Source organism: Alosa sapidissima, chromosome 5, assembly GCF_018492685.1.
Source record: "Alosa sapidissima isolate fAloSap1 chromosome 5, fAloSap1.pri, whole genome shotgun sequence".
Taxonomy (NCBI): Eukaryota; Metazoa; Chordata; class Actinopteri; order Clupeiformes; family Clupeidae; genus Alosa; species Alosa sapidissima.
The window spans coordinates 32,298,161-32,319,354 of NC_055961.1; the positions used below are offsets into that span (position 1 = coordinate 32,298,161).

Sequence of the window (21,194 nt, forward strand, 5' to 3'; positions counted from 1 at the left end):
GAAGTTCCACTTTGAAGTGTGCGTTGCTCCACGTGCTGTGTACTTTTACACACAGATGATGGACTTCCTTCCTCACTGTTTATGTGTTTCCTGCGAGTGCTCATCTCCCCCGCTGTTTGTTGGGTGTTTTTACAGGACCCCCATATGATTGATGAAGTGACTGACAACCATCAAGACATCATGGACAGCCTGAACAGGAATGTGCCGGAACATGGCAGACAGACGCACCAGGTGCTGCAGGTGAGACAGAACATAACAGCTCACTGCTGATGTGGGTGGACCTCGGCCAGCATTCCATTCTCTTTCATTTGGATCTGCACTGTACTTAATGCTGTCAGAGTCATCTCACAGTTGACTTTAGGCTTCATTGGGAATTTAAAAAAGAGCTCCATCAATCATTGTATTAAACTTCCCCAAGTAATGATATTGATTAACTTAAAATAAAATTCATAGTAAGAACATAAATGGTGTTTGAAATGACAAAAGCAGTGATGAGAAATGTCATTTGCTCTTGAAGTGGGTTCCCGCAGAATATGTGCTAGAATTATATGCAGTGTATTCAATGGTTGATGTTTAGAACTCTCGACTCTTTGTCAAGTCAACCGTCTTTCTCTCGAGTAAACAATCTCTCAACAAGTCAACCTCAGCTGATGCTATCGAGTTCACCCACATACCCAAAGGGTCTTTGAAGGCCAAGACTGTGGTAGATCATTGGAAAACCTAGCCAGGGAAAAACCATTAGGGGAACAAATCTGCATGAATATCCCTCCTCTGAAGCGTTTCACAAGAAGGATTCGTGTACATAATAATTTTGTGGTGGGAAATTTTGATCGTTATTAGAGTGCTGAGTGTGCAGACTCGATTCACAAAAAATGCCCCAAGGCAACTAAACTGCATTTATGGCATCTCCACAGGAGAGCACGTAACACAACACAAAGCACACATGCATCCACACACGTGTGTTGAGGACCGGAAAGCATTCATTATTAATCAGTCACAGTAGATTCTCACCTTCTGTATTGAAAGGTTTCATAGTTCATAGGTTATGGATATCAATAAAAAAAAGTGATTTTCAATGGAACTGGAAAATAGATTACTTTCAACAGAATGTTTATTTTAGCTTAGCTGGAAGATTAAATGGTTGAAAGTATATAAAACATTAAATTAGGGGAACAGGCAATCCTTGAGAGACATGTCACACAAGATCATGTAAAATCGAAATGAGGAAAATTGAAAAAACAAAAGTTACATATTAAAATAACAAATTATTGAAAATGGTGGAATTGAAAAATGACAGCTGGGTTTCTTAGGAAAGCATAGGAAAACAATGCTGGAAATAAAGTGAAGCAATGGAAATAAAGTAAAGCAAATACAGTTGCAGGACTGAGTGCAAATGATAAACCAGAATGGAAAGATGGTGAGAATGCAGTCAGGCGGTTAGGGAATCTTTAAGTGGTTTTAAGAGAGGGGGAGGTGGCCAGATATGAAAGGGATGAAGGGTATATGCATTTGAAGCATTTTTCGAAGCACTTCCATCATTACTTTTTGTTTACTTTTTTGTTAAATATAAATATTAAGAATTAACCGATAATAGCAGAACTGGTAACAGTGCAGTTCTGTGGGAGACTGGTCACAACAAATCGCAACATAAGATGGAAGAGCTATGGTTTAAAATACTGGTATGTTATTATGATTGTATTAGTTGATAATAACATCATTGTTGTAAACTAAACAATACAAATGTGTCTATGTTGTAAACTAAACAATACAAACATAAACAACAGATAGTTGTGGCTTAAAATGACAAACAAGCGGCAGTGCATCTTAGTAGTAGGGGAGATACACACACACTTTGTTTTGTGTGTCCCACTAACTTGCAGTCTGTGTTGAGGGCCAAGTGACTTTGATACACTTTGACCTTATTCTGTTCACCAGCTCTGTCTGCGGGTGTTATCCCCTTAGCCAAATCCTTTTAGCCTCTTGGCTCTCTCGTGCGGTACCTGATAAGGCTAAACCTATTCAGCCTCTCAGACTGCTCCTACTTTACCGCTCAGTCCTAACTGGCAGCCTGTAATCCTGTTTGGAAGGCTATCGGCAGCTATCTGCTAAGAGCAAACCTGTTTGAATGGGATCTGATGGCATATGATGAATGTAATTTATACTATGAATGATATAGGCCTAGAGCAGAGCGTAGGCTCTTGAAACGGATACAGTGGCACTCTCAGGAGACCGTCACCGTAAGAACACATTAAGAATATGGTTCTATAGTGACATGTATCTGCGAAAAGTAAAGAAATATTTTCTGACTGTTTTGCTCATCTCATTGCTGTGGCTGTCATGCCATTGCTAATTGTTTTGTGTTTGGATGTTGCAGGGAACTCCTCTGGACCTGATAGAGACGGGGAAGACGTTAAAGGTCCAGGCAGATCGTCCCCATCTGGTCAGCTTGGGGAGTGGCCGTCTGAGCACGGCCATCACGTTGCTTCCTCTGTCAGAGGGTGAGTGCCTGTGGTTCCAATACAGTAATTCTTTACAGCATCTTGGCAGTCTAATTAAATTATTACATTGATTCTAATGGGGTATCAGAGACAACTCTCTCTTCTTGTGGCCATGACCTTTGTGTGCTGCCTCTCTGTGAAGGACATGTTGGGATAAACTCATGACTGCACCATTTACAGCCGTTGTTATTGAATCAGCATCTGGCCGGTATCCATGGAGATAACATCATCCATTTATGTTTGTTTTGACACAAGGCCAAGTGGTAGATGAAATGGATGCCATCCCTAAGTGGGGGCGAGGTGGTTGCGGGTTAATGAAAGTGGCGTTGTGTACCTGCCTTGTGTCCGTGGCCTGGATGGCAGTATCTCATCATACAGAGAATGACAAACAGAGGACTTTTCTCCCCTCACAGTAGAAGAGAGGCATGCAGTTATCTCTCATAGAGCGTCTCAGAGGAAGCTCTTCCCTCATTCCATCACTGTGAAGCCCTAGAGAGGAGTTTGGGTGCTATATATAGGCCCATAGTACTGCCAATAATTAGCTCCTCAAGCCAAGGCTTTGTGTTTGAAATGAGTATACTTTTGGGCACTGCGTGGTCTGTGTGTATAGCTCTAATTGATGGGTTTTAAATGGTTTCCCTCTAATTGAGTTCAGCTACATATCAGACACTATTTGAGATGTTTTTATTGTGCTGAGGTTTTGAGGACTGAAACTGTAAACCATTGTGACTGTGGGTAGCATGGATTTCCATAAAAAGGGGACTGACTAAAGAACCTCACCAGCAATGTCATAATTGTGTCCACATAATTTGTAGCATCATGGCATTTTGAAAGAGAAGGCCAAATTGTTTGCTAAAAAATAGATTTAGTCTATGCTAGGGGAACAGAATTAGTTGAGAGATCAGTTGTATTATGTTCAGGCTATGATTTGTTGTATGTTTTGATGCCAGTTGCATTTATGTATTTGTCACATTGTTGTTTAAAGAGTGAGCAAAAAGTAGTGCAGTTACAATTTTCAGACATCTCAATAATAAGGTCGTTTATTATTTACCAACAAATTTCAGTTTGTATATTGGAACCAACTGCAGAGTAAAACAGACAGAGACCTTTCCTTGTGAAACAGGCATCCAACAGACCACGACCTGACCCTGACCTCAATATGTGTGTGTCTGTATGTTTTGTGCGTCTCTGTCTCTGTCTCTCTCTGTGTGTGTGTGTGTGTGTGTCACTGCCACAAGGCTCACCCGGCGCCACTGTCCTCTCTCACAAAAGACTTGAGTTATTACTCCTTTATTCCCATCTGTCAGTCTGTGCAGTACGCCAGACGCTGAGAGAGACTAGAGTGTGTAAAAAAGTCAGGAAAGGGAGCGGGAACATCTCGGCACTCACCCAGTCACATGGAACTGAAAGAAAGGACTCTATCACAGATTGACATTCTGGCATTCTGTATACACATAGTTATGATGAAGAAGAGATGGATGTGCTTTGTATGTAGGCTACCATATTGGGTTTTTTTTATGATGGAAGCTAAACAGAGCTAAACAAATCTTTTAGAAATGACTTACTGGTTCTAAGAATGTACAATGAACTATAAACTGTGTGTGTGTTTGACAGGAAAGACCACACTTGGACATGGGAACACTGACATCAACATTCAGGGCCCTGGTGTGGCAGCCCAGCACTGCTACATTGAGAACAAGGGAGGCATCATCATGTTATACCCCTGTGGAAACCTGTGCTCCATGGATGGCCTACATATCACCAAACCCATGAGACTTTCACAAGGTACATAGACCATAGTACTGCACTTCCAAATCCACATGAGAAAGTGACTGTGTTGTTTTAAACTCTAAAGCTGCCCATACAGTATATACAAAGGATTTCAATGAATATAGCCATGCTAGTACCATGCAATTAAAATGCATTTTTAGAGTGTACAAAAAAGGACATTTTGATTCTGCCTCTTGGGGGGCAGTGTGATTCTTCATCTCTTTGACACAAAGCATCCCTTATGCCCACCTGGTCTTTTGAGCTTTACGGTAGACTTGACTTCACAAAGACATAACATGATTTGATCTCTCCATTGGTGTGGGTAAAATGGACTCTGGCATGACTCACAGCACAAAGCAGCCCAGGCTGTCAGGGCAGATTATTGATGAAATCAAAGCAGAAAATCAAATCAGGCAAAGGCTGGAATTCCAGTCCACTGTGCAGGTCTGTAGAGCTGTAGACTGAAGGAGCAGTCAACCATGTCAACTGTTGTCTGTAAAAGATGGATCCTTGAAGAGGCAGTATGTAACAATATGCCACTTTTGAAGCTTATTTCTCGAGCCAACTAGTACATCTTCTAATATTACACTTATTTTCATGTGATATTTGTCAAAAGAACACAGACACTGTCTTTATAACTACACACATAGGCTAGGTTCTGCCTAATAGGAATTTCAGTGAGTCAGAACCCCCTCAAAAGTAAAAAAAGATAAAACTTTCAAACTTACAACAGGATCTTAGACTACCTTTTTCAGTCGTTGGACTGTTCATTTTAGACCAAAACTCTTTATACCTAGCTGTGTTAAAGGAGTAATAATCTAAGTGTCATTCTTGGCACAATCTTTATTAGGCCTGTATCCCGTTCTCACGTAAGCATGATCTCAAGTTGTGTTTTCATGACCTGTGTCTATTGTGCAGGTATGCCTGCTCGCTTGGACTGGCCTGCCTGACATTTATTACTTGTGCCCAAATACCAGGAGGTGAAGTCGAACTGTGTTGCCATGATAACCTTGCACATTTGTTTGAACTTCCCTAAGGGAAAGAACTTGCCCTTGCTCCATTCTCTGTGGCTATTTTAGGGTCTCCAGTTTGGAGTGCCATTAGCTTAGACACTGCATAACAATGAAAGTAAGGCACACTTATAGTTTAGTTAGTGCCTTCTCATGCCAGTTAAGTGGCTATACTCAGTCTTGACGACCGTTACATCCAGCGAGCATTCTGTAATGTAGCCTAATAAATGACAATAATTTCTGGACTGAGGCATAAGGTAGGCCTGCTGTATTAAAGGATTGGTAAAAAATAAGTTTACACAATTTTATGTTCAATGTGGGTCTAGGCTGTTTCGTTAGATTTATAAATGCAGAAAACTAAACGATTTCAGCATAGTAAACTAAGAAGCCAAACCCTTCAACTTCATTCACTTTTCTTCCTCCCTGGGCTGCACATTGACTGTCTAGGCTATGACTGTCTACACTTCAACTTCTCAAGGGTAAGCTGCAACAAATGATGGAGGAAAACAAATGAAATATCACTTAACTAAACCCAGTTTCAAAATGTCAGTGTGGACTGCCCCGCCCCCTCCTCCCACGGCTTGCAGAATATCTCCTGCTGGAAACAGCCGGTGCAGGGACAGCTGTCCGGCGTGCTGTCGAGTCGCTGTTTGAATCAATACTATCGTGAGTCGCGTTGCGTATTTTTTGACAACCGATGGAAGCCAACGCTCCGAGGCCATACGATTGGATGTTTGTTCTCTGGAAAGTACAATTGAATTAATTGTTTTGATTTTCTTAACAATTAGTAGTGGAGATATTGCTAAAACATTTTTTCTGGGTGAACGCTCCTTTTAAGACGTTGTATAACAATTAGCCAGGTGGACATCTGCGCCCCTATTGTGTGCCACTAGCCTAGACAGTCAATGTGCAGCCCGGGAGGAAGAAAAGTGGATGAAATTATCATCACAAAGGAATTGATCGGTGGCACACGCAAGCAAGCGCTGCCCTCATCGCTCCGACCAAACACACACGACCAAGGAGAAGAAAGAGTCAAACTCGGGACTAGTAGGACGTTTGCAATGAAGCGCTAATGGGTACCTTCTATTAAGTGGATATATGTAAGTTCACATTACATTTGCTGTTGCTTCAGTCCACTATTGGCCTACAATTAGACTATGTTAGTTATTATTTAGCCTAGGCTAAAATATTGAAGTGTTATTTCCTTCTTCTTAGTTATTATGACGTGGGTCTTTAAATTTACACATTTTAAGGATATAACTTTTAAATGTCTATTCGTCAATTTACGCGTGTAAAGATAAGCAGAATTGTAGATTCATAATGTTTCACAGAATCGTTTGTCGCCATTAGTTACACTCCTCTCTTGCTTGAAGACTTTGTAGAGAGAATTCCTGTTATTGATGTTAAATATGACTAAGTCCTCAATATGTCATCCTCTGTTTAAAAATACTATATCTTTGAGATGTTTGTTATGCAATACAATACACTGGATGTTGAACATATTAATTTAAAAGTAGTCTACTGCATGATATACTTAGTAGTGCACTTCTCCTTATACTAAGTCCTATTGCATGGATCAGCAAAACAGGCACTACTTTCGGAAGTATGACAAATGCATTTTCCCTGTACTTCAGCACAGTTTGATTGCCCAATTCCCTAAAAACCCATTACATCAGTGCCTAAGGGGACTTAGGGGAGCATTTGTCACCTTGTTCTCTGTCTTTGACACAACAAGCAATGAATAACAGGATGTTTCATCTATGTCTATGGCAACCAGTGTGTCATTATGTTGTTAACTGGACCAACACATGGGCCTGTGGTGTGTACTGAAGACGTGTGGTCTCATCTGAGACATGCTTGCCTTGCCTCACTGTGTGGCTTGACGTGTGTTCTGCTTGTCATTCCCTATCTGCCCTCTGATGGAAGACGCTGTGGCCAGCTTTTCATTATGAAATGGATCTGACTCATAACTCACTGGCTGCCACCACTGACCCAGCACTGGTCAATCATGCCTCCTCCAGCAGCGGCAGCAGGAGCGGCATCTTGTTTGTGTGTGTGTGTGTGTGTGTGTGTGTTTGAGATAATAAGGTTATCACTATTCATGAATGTATTGGAATACAATCTAGTTTTGGAAACATAGGAGGTCAGTATAGTTCAGGTCACACCATTTGGTCAGCTAAGAACACATTAAGGTTCTTTATACACAGACAGCCCATGTTCTTGAAAAGTGGCAGTAAAGTGGCTGTCTACTTTAAACCTCTGCAAGAAATCACTGTATCTGACATTTATTTCTACCCCTAGTTTCAATCATGTAATTAAAGCCAGGAAGCTGAAATGGTCAAGAAAATGATGGTGCCCTTGTATCACCTAATCAATGATTTCTAATGAGAAAATGGTTCAAGTGGGTGTTAAGCTGTTAGCTTTCAGCTCTAAAGATGTCCCTTTTCCTGCTGCACGTATCGCTCGCTGCAGCTCTTTGTCTTGATGGCTGTCAGAGGTGTTGAGTTATGGCGCCCGGTGTCATGGGCGACCAGATTCTAAAGATTTCATTAGCGGCCACGGTGAATAGTGACTCTGTGAGCAAGATTGGTGTTATCAGACACGCCGGCCAAGCCACGCACAGCCACAAAAGGGCATCTGCTGCTTGTGTTTTCACAACACGCGTGTGTTGACTGAAGCCAGTTTCCATGTACCCTTTACCTGCGCACGTTGCTCCTTATCTCCCACCGTGGTAATGGAAGTCCATTCAGGTTGGCTCCCCCAATGAGAGCTCAAGCTGTTACCCAAGTTTGTTTTCCACACTCTCCCTTGTGCTTTACCTTTAAAGATCTTACAGTTACCATTCTCTATCCACAATGAATGTCAGGGTCTAAACTGGGATAAATAGGAATTAACTGCTGCAATGAACTTGTGTAGTCTCTAGGTATTGACGGTTCCAGAACATAACAGTGCTCATAGGCATGCTAGCTCTGCTGACCTCCTGTGTCTGTGTGACAGGGTGCATGCTGTGCTTCGGTCAGTCCGCCTTTTTCCGCTTCAACCACCCAGAGGAGGCCCTCAGGATGAAGAACATGATGCCAGGAGGAGGAAGCCACGGCCCCACCAGCAGTTACAGGACCCACACAGGTAAAAAAACTACACTACCCTACACTACATGACACTACACTATACTGCACTACATCTACAGGGCCCACACAGGTCAAAACACACTACACTACATACACTACACTATACTACACTACACTACACTACACTACACTACACTACACTACACTACACACACTACACTATACTACACTACACTACACTACACTGCACTACACTGCACTACACTACACTACACTACATATACTACACTATACTACACTACACCTACACTACACTACATATACTACACTACACTACACTACACTACATGACACTACACTATACTACACTATACTATACTACACTATACTACACTACACACACTACACTACATATACTACACTACACTACACACACTACATTATACTACACTGCACTACACTACACTACGCTACACTACACTACACACACTACACTACACACACTACACTACATTACACTACACTACACTACACTATACTACACTACACTACACTACACTGCACACACTACGCTACACTACACTATACTACACTACGCTACGCTACACTACACTACACTACACTACACTGCACTACAGCACTACACTACACTACACTACACTACACTACAGTCACACCCCCTCATAACCGTATAATTAAGCATGTAATTTGTATTCTCTGAAGTTGTATTCATCATGTTTCTTTGGCAAATGTGCAACTTCGTCTTTTGTCAGTTTTGGATTTTGTATCCCTTGACAACATGGACTGACTCAAACATTTCTACACATTCATCAGCTAGCTGGCTAACAAATAAGCCAAGTTAAGCAGTAGTAGGAATGGTTCTTTATGACCTAAGTTTTATGGGTGAAAAGGGGACCCCACTTTGAGAACCACTACGCTACGCTACGCTACAACACTACACTACACTACACTGTATTATACTACACACACTACACTACACTATACTACACTACATACACTAGACCCTGTCACAGGGTCAGAGGATTGGAACCAAATGTATGACAAAACACAGTTTAAACTCAAGAGAATTTCTACTTACTCTAGAATCTTTACTTACTTGAGTGTTTATTTACTTGAGGATCTTTACGTACTCTTATTGGTTAACTCAGTGTAACAGTGACAGTCTTCAGAAATGAAAGGATGTAGAGGTCATCAACCTTGTAGTGCTGTTGGTGTAATTAGAGACCAAACACAAGAAATCCTTTCTTTCTGTCTTTTATCTTAAAACAGTTTGAGCATATAAACAACAGACATGTGTTTGATTTAATAACTAAACCAGAACTCCACTCATCTATTGCATGTCGTGTTTGGAAGTAGTTAATTGACCAAAGCTAATAGCTCAGTAGATGCTTTGGACGGAGGCCATGTTTATAGTTCAGACAGCGCATACCTGGCCAAGCCAAGCGTTCTTCATCAGGAATGCTGAGACCTCAGTGGCCCTGGGCTTTACTTTTAGTTGGAGTTCTGTTTTATTTCTTACTTTGACACCAGCTAAGCGTTTAAAAAAGCACCATAAACAATTGTGTTTAAAAAAGCACCATAAACAATTATATCATGTGTAGTCATGCTCATACACAAATGGAAATACAAAACTGAGTTTGTGAATAATAGTGGCTGTACAGATGATAGCTCTGGGCAGAAATCTCAACTGAGAAAAGACCACTGTAAATATCAGCATGGCCCAATTATGGGCAATCCAAGGCTGAAAATAAATTCGGAATGGCATTTACGCTACATTCTCTCTGAATGCAGAAACCTGCTGTTTTTCCTCTGAAGCTGATAATTTTAGTAGGAGTACCTATTCATCAAGCTAAATTGTTTTGACAAGTGGAGCTCTGCGCCACCCACAGAAGCATGCAAGCATCTCTGCTCCTGCACATGCTGCTCTCAATCACTGAGTGAGCCACTTTGCCCATTTACTGGGGCTTGTATCAGTGAGCCAGCAAGTGTAGGTAGTCTGCAGCAGGCAAATATTTATTCTTTTGCTTCTGAATTGTATATATTGTTTCACTCATATTTGCTGATGTGGGTCAGTGAACCAGCCTGCAGTAGCCATCACAGTTATTGCTCTACTATTGTGTTTGAAATCTGATGTGATGTAGCTAGCATTCTCAACTTTGTCTGTGGATAAATTAGAGATATGAATGTGTTCAAATGTGTCTACATGCAGACACACTGGAAATAGTGTGCATAGACTAACTTGCTGTCCTTTGAGATAATATCAATAATATAGCTATTATAGCTTGACACAATTTCAAGCCTAGTCCTAAGAAGTGCTAAGAAGCTAAGAAGCTAAGAGTCCATTGTGGCAAAAATTAGTGTAAATCTGCTTCTAATTAGTGTAAATCTCTTTTTTTGCTGCATGAGACTTGCCATTAGACTTATGTTTGATTAGCTTTGTCCGTGACCCAGAATGTATTCCATTGATTAGACATTGATTTATTATGACTTTGTACCTAGTGGTAAATACCTCACAGTGTCTCAATCATGAATATACCGGTTTCTTGGGTCAAGGTTCAGAACATACACTCTTTTGATCAGACCCGCACCCAGACAGGCACCCACTTGCATTCAGTCATGACTAACAATTACAGTTTGAAGTATTTATGCAGATATTACTACACTCATTCACCAGATGTTGTGGTCTATTATATATCAGAATATTTTCAGGTGTGTGTGTGTGTGTGTGCCTGTGCGTGTGCGTGTGTGTTTGGGTGTGTGTGTACGTGTGTGTGTGCGTGTGCATGTGCCTGTGTGTGTGTGTGTGTGTGTGTGTGCACCAGACTTATCCATTCCAGTAAGCATGAGCTTCTAACTAAATCAAGCTGCTGGCTAGAGATATAACTTTTTGATAGTCACACACATTGGTCTTCCATCAGTCCAGTATAGTGACAGACATAAACAACATCACTGCAGAATGAAAAAAGCCTGAACTGCTCATCATTAGATCCACCTGAAAATAGACTCACAGATGCTTGACCAGTCTTAAAGCACAGGTAGCTTTGAAGGGACTGCATGGCAGGCATATTTGCCCTGCTCAGGGGGGCTGTGTAGCGTGCGGTAGATAGCCTAAGGTCAGACCTTGCACTGCATTTGTAAGACTGAGCGGGGAACAGTTGGAGAGGCTGTCTGGTGCCGGGTTCACGCTGTTAGTCATTATGGGCAGAGCGTATGTCTGGAAGTGACTCATGCAATGCTCTAGGCCCCATTCTCCTCAGTGGCTCTGACCTTTGTGCTGTGGAGTGCGGAGGGGAAGTCTGTTCCCTCTCTCTCTCTCTCTCTCTGCTATATGCCACACCCTGCACTGTGTGTGTGTGTGTGTGTGTAAGCCCCCCTTAAATAGGGTGGAGTACGTAACTAGTGCAAGTGAAGTGTGGAACTAGAGATTTTATAATTAGCACCAGATCCCCATAGGGATTTCAGCACAGTGTGAAAACATGTCAGTAGAGAGGATTTCATAATGGAACTATTCTGAAACCTCATTTCAGAACCGCTAGTGTATGGCAATTCATTTTTGGCTTCTTAGATTCTTAAGATTGATGTATTGATGTTCATGTTAGCTATTTAGTGTACAAGTGTCTTTACCAAAAAGTGTTTACAGTCATGCTTTACTGGCTTTACTAAAATTCCGGATTTAAATATTGCAATGATGTCCTGATGAAGACTAAAAGGTGAAACGCGTAGGCATGTAGCCAGTATTTAATAAAGGCTTTTTAGTTTTCATACAAGAAAGTCTGCCTCAATTCTTTTGTTTTTTTGCCATACAGAATCACACTCCATGCTAAACGGGAACCATCAGCCGGGTGGGCGTGGGGGGGGTCGCCCGGGTCAAGGCACCCTCGTCCGTTCCATTGAGCAGGACCTCCAGGACATCATGGATTCTCTGGTTATGGACGATGCCCAGTCGTCCATCTCCGCCGAGTCCCGAAAACTGGCCCATAACCCCATCCCCCAGTCCCCGCTGTCCCCCGTGACGAATGGGGGCGGCCGCTTCCCTGCAGCCTCCCCCACCAGCCCCGGGGCCATGTCAGTGGGCTCCAGCTACGAGAACAACTCCCCGCCCTTCTCGCCCCTCTCCTCGCCCTCGGTGACCAGCAGTCCGGGAGGCCTGCAGGAGATGGCCAACCCCCCGGTGCCAGCTCGCACCTCCAGCTTTAGCCACAACACTCAGCCCCCTGTGCCCCAGCCACGGTCCTCCGTGCCCAAGAGCGGCAGCGCCTTGGGGCATAAGGTCCAGGAGAGCCCCAGGCTTCACAGGAAGGCCTTGGTGGAAGCGCCACCGAGTCCATCATCTGCACGCAGGGATCCTACTCAAGCTCGAGGGTCCTCCTCCATCCCTGTCCCCATGGTTTCTGGGGACAGACAGGCTAACTCCAGACTGACCCCCAAGTCGACCCCGACATCGTCCTCTCCTGCCTCGTCCAGCCCGCGGTCCAGTGTGGGCTCCTCGGTGCAGGAGTGCCCTCCGAGCCCCATGCGACAGCAGGACTTTGCCCGCTCCTCCAGCCCATCCAAGCAGCCCAGCCAGATCCCCCGTCTGGCCCCGTCCTCGGTGGACAGCCCTCTCCACGCGGTCCAGCCCCAGCCTCGCTCGCTGCCCCCGGGGAGCCCGCAGACGGCTCGGCGCACCCTCCCGCCTCCCAGCCCGTCCACCGCCCGCAGAGGGGTGCCCGTCCTCCCGGGGGCACTGCCCGGCGTCCCCCTCACCCCGCGCACGCCGCTGACCAAAACGGTCCCCGAGAGCCCCAGGCAGCAGCGCAGGGTCACCTCCGCGGGGGAGGAGGAGGGGGGCTCAGCGGGGGGGAGGGGTCTGAGAGCGCGCAGCCCGTCCCCCTCCCGGCACAGGGACCACCCCAGTGGCCGGCAGAAGGCCGGGCCCGGTGCCGCCCTCGCCCCCTCCGCTTTGGGCACGCAGCCAGGGATGTCGCCCCTCACCAGCCCGCGGGCCCAGAGGAAGGCTGGCCGGGATGGCCGGATGGCGGCGGCCCCGTTCGCCCGCGAGCGCAAAAACAGCATCTCGGAGATCAGTGACAACGAGGACGAGCTGCTGGAATACCATCGACGGCAGAGAGAGGAGAGGCTCCGGGAGCAGGAAATGGAGAGGCTGGTGAGTTCAAGTGTCTATGTGTGTCTATGTGTGTGTGTGTGTGTGTGTGTGTGTGTGTGTGTGTGTGTATGCATGTGTTTCTGTCAGTCTATTTTCGTGTGTGTCTGTTGGCCTCTTCCTACCTTCACGGTCACATTTCTTGCTTGTTAATTTTTATTTTTATGTTATTTTATTTCTGTTTGCCTTCAAAAAACAAACTCTCAGTTGTCAAAATGTTTGTGACATGCTGTGTAAAGGAACCAGTGTAACGTTTTTATTCCAATCTGGGAATGACTGAGCTAAGAATGGGCCGGTGTGGGTGTATGTGGTTGGATGGGGGTCTCGCCGTCTCGGCCCGAGGTCTGGCTCAGTGTATAGCGACACTCATGTGAATTCCTGTGGGAGTTTTAAAGGGTTATGGAGTGAGGGTGTGTCTGTCTGAAGGCTATATTTACCCAACACAGAGGCCTGGAACCGACCACCTCCAATCCCACAAGCCCCTGCAAACTCATTCCCCCTTCAGTCCTCACTGATACTGCACACAGCGCACAGCACACCCATCGCCTGGCCTCCACTCCCAGGCTAATTTAACAACATTGTCCCAGTTCATCTACTTCAATGCCTCCAAACCTCATATATACATCACATAAATGAGCACATTCAAATTGTCACTTGGCAGCATCCAAAGTTTGTGAGGCTAGCATAGCAAAGGTATATATTCCATATGAGCAGCTCTCTTGGCCTGGGAATACCTTGTAGACATTTGTTATAGAATTTTACAGCAGCTGTCCACACTGAGGGGCCATTCACATAATTCAGTTCCTGCCTTTTACTCGCCACTTACCTGAGCCAGGCCTCACAAACCTTTGGCCACTTGTAAAACCCTTAACGCTCTCAAACTCTCCCGTCCCCCCACCCCAAACCTCCCACGTCTAACTCCAGACAGCTGCGAGTATCACAGAGGGTAAACATTCCACACTGCCCCTTCAGGAAAGCTATTTAAGGAGCCCCATTTTCACAGTGCCATCCCGTAAACAAACACAAACAGGAAGTCGCGTTTGAATCGGTGGTCCAGGAAGAAGTCATGGAGGTTTGAAAACCTTATCACTAACATAATTGATGACTGTAATGGACACAGTTTGGATTCCTCAGTCCACGTACTTTAAGAGCAAGATCAAAAAGATAGAGATAGAATCTGTGATGTTAGGGTCAGAACAGGATTTTTTTTCCGGCTCTTCCCTTGTGTTCCTCCCTTGATCATATAAACATTTAAAATCTGTGGACAGCAGTCTAAATGCACCTGGCTCTGCTGTCGGCTACACAAATGACCTCAAGCCTGCATGAGCTCACCGGCTGGGCATGCATGCAGGCATGCTTGTGTTTGCTGTTGTGCCGCCGGGTCTTGTACATGATAGCTATTGGTGTCTGCTGGTGTGTTGGATGAATTATGGAAATGAGGTTCTGTTCACTCCTCGCCACGGGAGACAAGGGCAGAGAGACAGGGAGCAGATTTCCCCTGCCACTATCTGTCTCTTATGTGGGTCGAACTCTAATGTCTTTCTTTCCTTTCCCTCTCTCTTTTCCTCTTTCTTCCTCTCTCTGTCTCCCTCACTTTTCACACACACACACACACGTACACACACACACACACACACACGTACGCACACACACACACACGTACACACACATTATGTGTATTGTAATAATGGATAAGGCACTTACAGTTCTGGGACTTGGCCTACTTGGCATGGTGCCACTCTTCAGTGCTGCTGCTGAACCACAGAGCCGCCATGCCCCTCCAGTCTTATCACTGAGCTAACCCTCCTCCCATCACACACACACACACACACACACACACACACATAGATAGATAGAGCATGTGTGTGTGAGAGAAATAAATATATACAGAAGGGGGTGGGGGGTTGTTGAATATTTAATGCTCACCTGTTGTGAAACAGTGAGCATTGTCAAGGGAAGGGAGTTGTAGTGAAGATTGAATCCACTAGGGGGCAAGCTAACCTTATTTGATGGGGCTGTAGAACAAGTGGTGGAAAATATGGACAACATGTGGAAAAGAATCAGACAAGACATATGTAGCTGTTTTCCATTACAGATTCTTACATATTTCACATTTCATAGCCTTTATTTCTTTCTCTTTTTGCCTAGTGCCTCTACTGTTGTTACTATGAATGTCTCAGATGCTATCCTTCTCATCAGAATTTATACAGTTTATCTCTCATTTGGTCATATATCTGTGGTCTAAATATTTTGTCTACATTTTTATCTGTGGTCTAGATATTTAGTCTATTTTTTTATTAGACAGCTACAAAAACACTGTGAAACTGAGCCAGATTCCTCTGACCTAAAAACTCAAAGCTACAGTGACAGTAACTAATTAAACACAGCACCACACCCTCATTTGCCGCCATTCATTCATGGGAGCCTGGAACATTAACCTGTGATGTGACAGGGTACTTTCAGCTTGTCACAATTCTATTTAGATAGATAGATTACTTTTAAAGGTCATATCTAGGCATCTAAAGGCTTGCTTTTAATGGCATCTCACTGTACTTGTTTAGTGACAATCATCTATCTGTCTATCTATTTATCTATTCATTTTTGGTTCAGATCAGTGATTTTGTTTGTTGTTTGGGGCTTGTAGGGGCTATAAGTCTTCCGAGACAGCCTTTTGTGTGTGTGCTGGTCAGTCCCTCCTGCTGCCCACCCCCGGTGTTGCCTGGCCTGTGTGGCATGGGGAGTGGGCTGGAGCCTAGTGTTTGTCCATCTGTTTGTTTAGAGTGTTTGCATGCCTACAGCCTGCTCCCCCTCCATACCCGGGCCGCCTGGGATGACTCGCTCACTTCACCGCTTCACCGCTTCCCAGGCCTGGGATAGAAACATTCTCTGTCTGTCTGTCATGTAATTCCGTGTGAGGGCTCCAAAAGAGGAAATTGACCCAGATTGTGCCATTAAGGATCCTTTCATGGCAAAGTCTTCAGCTGTCATCAAGAGCTGGTCAGGACATTGAGTGGGTATGTACTTTTGTGTACAGAATATCTTGAACAGAATAACTGAGAGACAAATTCAGTGAAACTTTATTTGTGCAAGGCTGTGGAACAAGGCTGTGGCTGTAGAATTTGTTTTGTCACCTGCCTGTTGTCTGAGTAGCTTAGTAGCCTAATACTGCTTTCACCTGAGAGTTGACGTAATTTGCCTTACCTTAGTTTTGAAATCAGTTTAGTTGAAAACCACATTTGTTCCCTCTTCATTCTGACTGCACGGAAGATGTAAGGGTATCACACCATCATTGCCCTATGACACCAAAGCACCCTGGACAGCCACTGTACAGAGCCATGTATTCTGCCTGCTTGCTGAGATAGAGTTGTCTGTCCATGCTGTTTGAATATTAAAACGTTGTTCAGTTGATCTGACCTAATCAGAGGAGCTGGGAGCACGTCTGGTGGTTAATTATACACGTGTAAATAGCCAGCTGATCCCTTTGACTTACTTTATTTACCGCGCTCCATTCGTCCAGTCTCATGTACCCCATCAACGCACCACTGTTCCTCCCGTACGGCTACACCACAAGGCCGTGTTATTTTGGTCGGCATCATGCAATGATAAGCTGCCGTCATTTGACTTGGACGCTCTGGCTCGGTAATTGTCAGCTGTGTGCGTATGACAAGCCCCGTCCGTTTGGGAACGGTGCTGATACTCAGCAATTTCGGCCTGTCTTCACGTCCCATGAGGCCCTGAATGGCAGGAACAGTTGGAGAGAGGAGGTGAGAGGTCAGTAGGGGTCAGTGGATGGGGGGGTGGGTTGTAAAATCAGGAGGGGTCTATGGAGAATATTGGGCTGGGGGGGGGGGCTCGTGAGAGGGAAAGGCTTCCAGCAGCTGCTGCTATAGACCGGGTGTCTTTCATATGTGTTTGAACTGGGGTATGTGTGGGAGTGTCTCACTTGTGTGTCTGCATGTGTGTGTGTGTGTGTGTGTGTTTTGGTGAGTCTATGGCAATAGAGTTGGCTTGTGCTCGTCAGATGTGGTTCCGTGACCCTGGTGGGTTGAATGGGGCACGCACGCACGCATGCTTATTTTGTCAGCTCTCCAGGTGTCAGATTGCGGCCAGCTGAGAGTGCGACACGGGCACGCGGGGGCCCATTGCAGTACCTGAACCCTCTGTGACAGCATGGCAGCTCACTGGGCCTCTCCACCCATTCAGACTGGACCACAGAGGCCTCATGTTTATCTCACTCACGTCTCCTACTATTTGGATGCTGTATACTACAAACACCTTACATTGTTGCATTGTTTGTCATATAACTGACACAGATTGTCTCAATCACTTTGTGATGTGTGTGTGTGTGTGTGTGTGTGTGTGTGTGTGTGTGTGATCAGGAGAGACAGAGGTTAGAGACGATCCTGAGTTTGTGTGCGGAGTACAACAAGGGCGACGGCCCCTGTCCAGCCGGCGAGGTGGGCAAGACGGGCCTCTTCCCTGGGATGGAGGAGGGGGCCGTCCAGCGCCCCGGAGCTGACCCTGCAGGCGGGGCCTCCCAGCAGGGGCGGGGCCAGAGGCAGAGGGAGAGTGACGAGGAGAACTTCACCGAGGAGTGCAGCAGCACCGAGAGCCAGCACCAGGATGTAAGAGAGGGCACATACGGACACACACACACACACACACACACACACACACACACACACACACACACACACACACACACACACACACCCTCGTTCTTTTACTCACACACTCACACACACACAAACACACACACACCCTCGTTCTTTTACTCACACACACACACACACACACACAAACACACACACCCTCGTTCTTTTACTCACACACACACACACACACACACACACACACACACACACACACACACACACACACCCTCGTTCTTTAACTCACACACACACAAACACACACACACCCTCGTTCTTTTACTCACACACACACACACACACACACACACACACACACACACACACACACACACACACACACACACACCCTCGTTCTTTTACTCACACACTCACACACACACCCTCGTTCTTTTACTCACACACACACACACAGACACATCCATGTACGCACACACACATTTTCTCACTCACTTTGACACAAGCAAACATTATACTATTCTAACTGTTCTGCAGCCGGTCTAGTACTACTGACCAACTTAACACCTCTCCCCCGCTGGTCCCCTCACAGCACGAGGACTCTGGTCGGACAGGTGTGGCCTCTCAGCAGGAGCTGCCCTATCTGGAGGAGGAGCGCGTCCGCATTCTGGCCCGAGTGGACGAGCTCAAGGCTCGCGTGACTGAGCTGGAGCAACAACTTCAAGAGTCCAGGCAGGAGGTGAGTTTGGCCAATCATCACCGACTAATATATCAATTTACATTGAAGTTATACATTCTAAGACTAAGGTGCTTTTTGCCAATGTACTTGGCATGTGTTGGCTGCCTGCAAACTAGATAATCTGGTAAATAAGTCTGCATTCCTGTTATTATAATGGCAGAATATGTTTATAGTACACATTGTTTTTTTCTGTGGTGTTGCACTAGGCTGAAATGGAGCGGGCCCTGCTACAGGGTGAGCGGAGGGCGGAGCTTGATCAGGTGGAGGCGGAGTTTGAGATCATTAACCAGCTGCAGTACAAGCTCAGTGAACTAGACAGCGCCACCCAGAGGGAGAAAGACAAGGTACCGCTCACTGTCACACTGTCCACTCCTCTTGTCTCCTCACTCTTTCGCCATCGGTTGGTCCAGTTATGCTTTGTTATGCTTTGTTCTCTTTAGTATTTTTCTGTTGTTTTATTTCAGCCTTTAATCTGCTTTCCTACTTCTAACACTCACGCTGCTAACTCACTCATTAGAAAGACTGTTCACACTGGGAACTGTGTTTGCTACAGGGAACTGCTGGTGATAAGATTTGAAGTCACTTGAGCTTGGTGTTTATGACTGTTTCTGATGACTTTAGTGCCTTTTATTTAGTTGGCATTGGTGTCAAATCTTCATACTGGCATGATTTGAGAAAAAATGTTATCCTATTGTAGTGCATATTATCCACTTATTCTGGTTCACTTTATATTCTGGTTAAATCACAGCGTAGTTTAGTTTTTTTTAGATGATTGCACTCTGTGAATGTTTTCTATGTTTCTCACCATTTTAGACCTACAATGTCTTCATTTAGCGGACACAAATATCTGACTATCCTCCCCACAATTGAGCTTTACTAATACACGTAACACGGAAACGTCCGCATGGCTTGGATTTGAGCAGTGTGTGTTGTGTGTGTTTGTGTGTGTGTGTGTGCACCCCTCCCCCTCGTTCCTACCCTGGGACTGTACGTTGTTCCTGTTTGTGTATGGTGTATGCACGTGTGTGTGTGTGTGTGCGTGCGTGCGTGTGTGTGCATTTTTTGTAGGGGAGGGCTAATGTGTCGGCCGAGCGGGACATCCTGGAGAGGCTGCGGGCTGGGTACAATGAGCTGAAGAGCCAGCTTGATAAGTGCCCAGAGTCCCTGAGGGAGCAGTTACAGGAACAGCTGACAAGGGTCAGTCAGTCTTCAGTCCTCACCAGTCACCAGCCCTACTGCGTACATTGTGCTTAGAGATGCTTTAAACACACACACACATACACACACACACACACACATACATACACACACACACACACACACACACACACACAAAATAGACACACACACACAAAATAGACACACACACAAAATAGCAAAAAAGAACTGCTCAGAGAACCTCAGGAATTCTTCCGTCTTCCGGGATTAAAACTTTGTGTAAAAAACTAAATGACTTGCATCGTAGTTTGGTTGTGAAAAAACAAAACCTCTGCTATGTCCTAGTTCCTTTATAGCCTTCCTCGTAGTCTCTCTGTCTCTCTGCCTGTTGAATCTTTTCTTAGAATGGAGTATTAGCGTGTATCATATGTCAATTAGTGGACTTATGAATGCTTTGGGGTGCTGCTGTGGCCTCTGGGAGCTAATAGGGATTGTTGTCTGTGCTCTTTGCATGAGCTTGGTGTGTGTCAGTGTGGCACTTTATGGTCTTTTCTGTTGTTTTTTACAAAAAACAATTTTCTTTCTTTTTGAAATCCCATTTGTTACATCTATTAAAATAACAATATAACAGCTCACTAACCCATTAATACAAGCTAATCCTTATTTCGCCCCTTCTGGAAGTTTCCTGAATCTGAAATAATTTAAGGGGCTGTGTTGTACATTTGTAGTTTTTTTGTCTGTGAACCTGTTTGTGTCTGTGTGCCTGCCTGTTGGTCTGTATGTCTGTGTGTGTCTGTCTGTATGTCCGTCCGTCCACTGCTGTGCTGTGCTTTGGCCCTGGCGCGTGCTCAGAAAGCGGAGGCTCTGGAGTCAGGGTCCAAGCGCTTTGAGGACCTGGAGTTCCGTCAGCTGGAGCGCGAGAGCGGCTTGGAGGAGGAGAAGGAGACGGTCAGCCGCCAGCTGCTGCAGGAGAAGGCCGACTACCACCGCAGCGTGGCCAAGAGGAAGGTGAGCGCACGAGCCAGCCCACGAGCCAAACAGAACAGAACATTCTTGAAGACAGCGCCAGCCCCATGCTGTAGACAGGACTCCCATGGCCTCTCCATACCACTATTATTCCACAACAGCTCTAATATCACCCAGAAGTCATCAAGCCAGTGTTAAAGGAAAGTTTGAG

The 21,194-nt window shown here is 45.2% G+C and overlaps 1 protein-coding gene across 10 annotated transcripts in view; it reads left to right on the forward strand.

Moving 5' to 3' along the window:
• The window catches only part of phldb1a (pleckstrin homology-like domain, family B, member 1a), a 44,468-nt gene that overhangs the window by 12,018 nt on the left and 11,256 nt on the right, over window positions 1-21,194 (forward strand). For 7 of the 10 annotated variants that reach the window (XM_042093111.1, XM_042093113.1, XM_042093112.1 and 4 more), the window contains exons 2-11: window positions 136-240; window positions 2,375-2,498; window positions 4,113-4,283; window positions 8,276-8,404; window positions 12,174-13,513; window positions 17,890-18,135; window positions 18,713-18,859; window positions 19,066-19,203; window positions 19,928-20,056; window positions 20,870-21,025. In XM_042093111.1, coding sequence (XP_041949045.1) covers window positions 136-240; window positions 2,375-2,498; window positions 4,113-4,283; window positions 8,276-8,404; window positions 12,174-13,513; window positions 17,890-18,135; window positions 18,713-18,859; window positions 19,066-19,203; window positions 19,928-20,056; window positions 20,870-21,025 — 2,685 coding nt within the window. Of the gene's footprint in view, window positions 1-135; window positions 241-2,374; window positions 2,499-4,112; window positions 4,284-5,878; window positions 6,379-8,275; window positions 8,405-12,173; window positions 13,514-17,889; window positions 18,136-18,712; window positions 18,860-19,065; window positions 19,204-19,927; window positions 20,057-20,869; window positions 21,026-21,194 lie in introns of those variants that run through there. The other 3 variants (XM_042093114.1, XM_042093120.1, XM_042093118.1) reach the window with 2 other exon arrangements.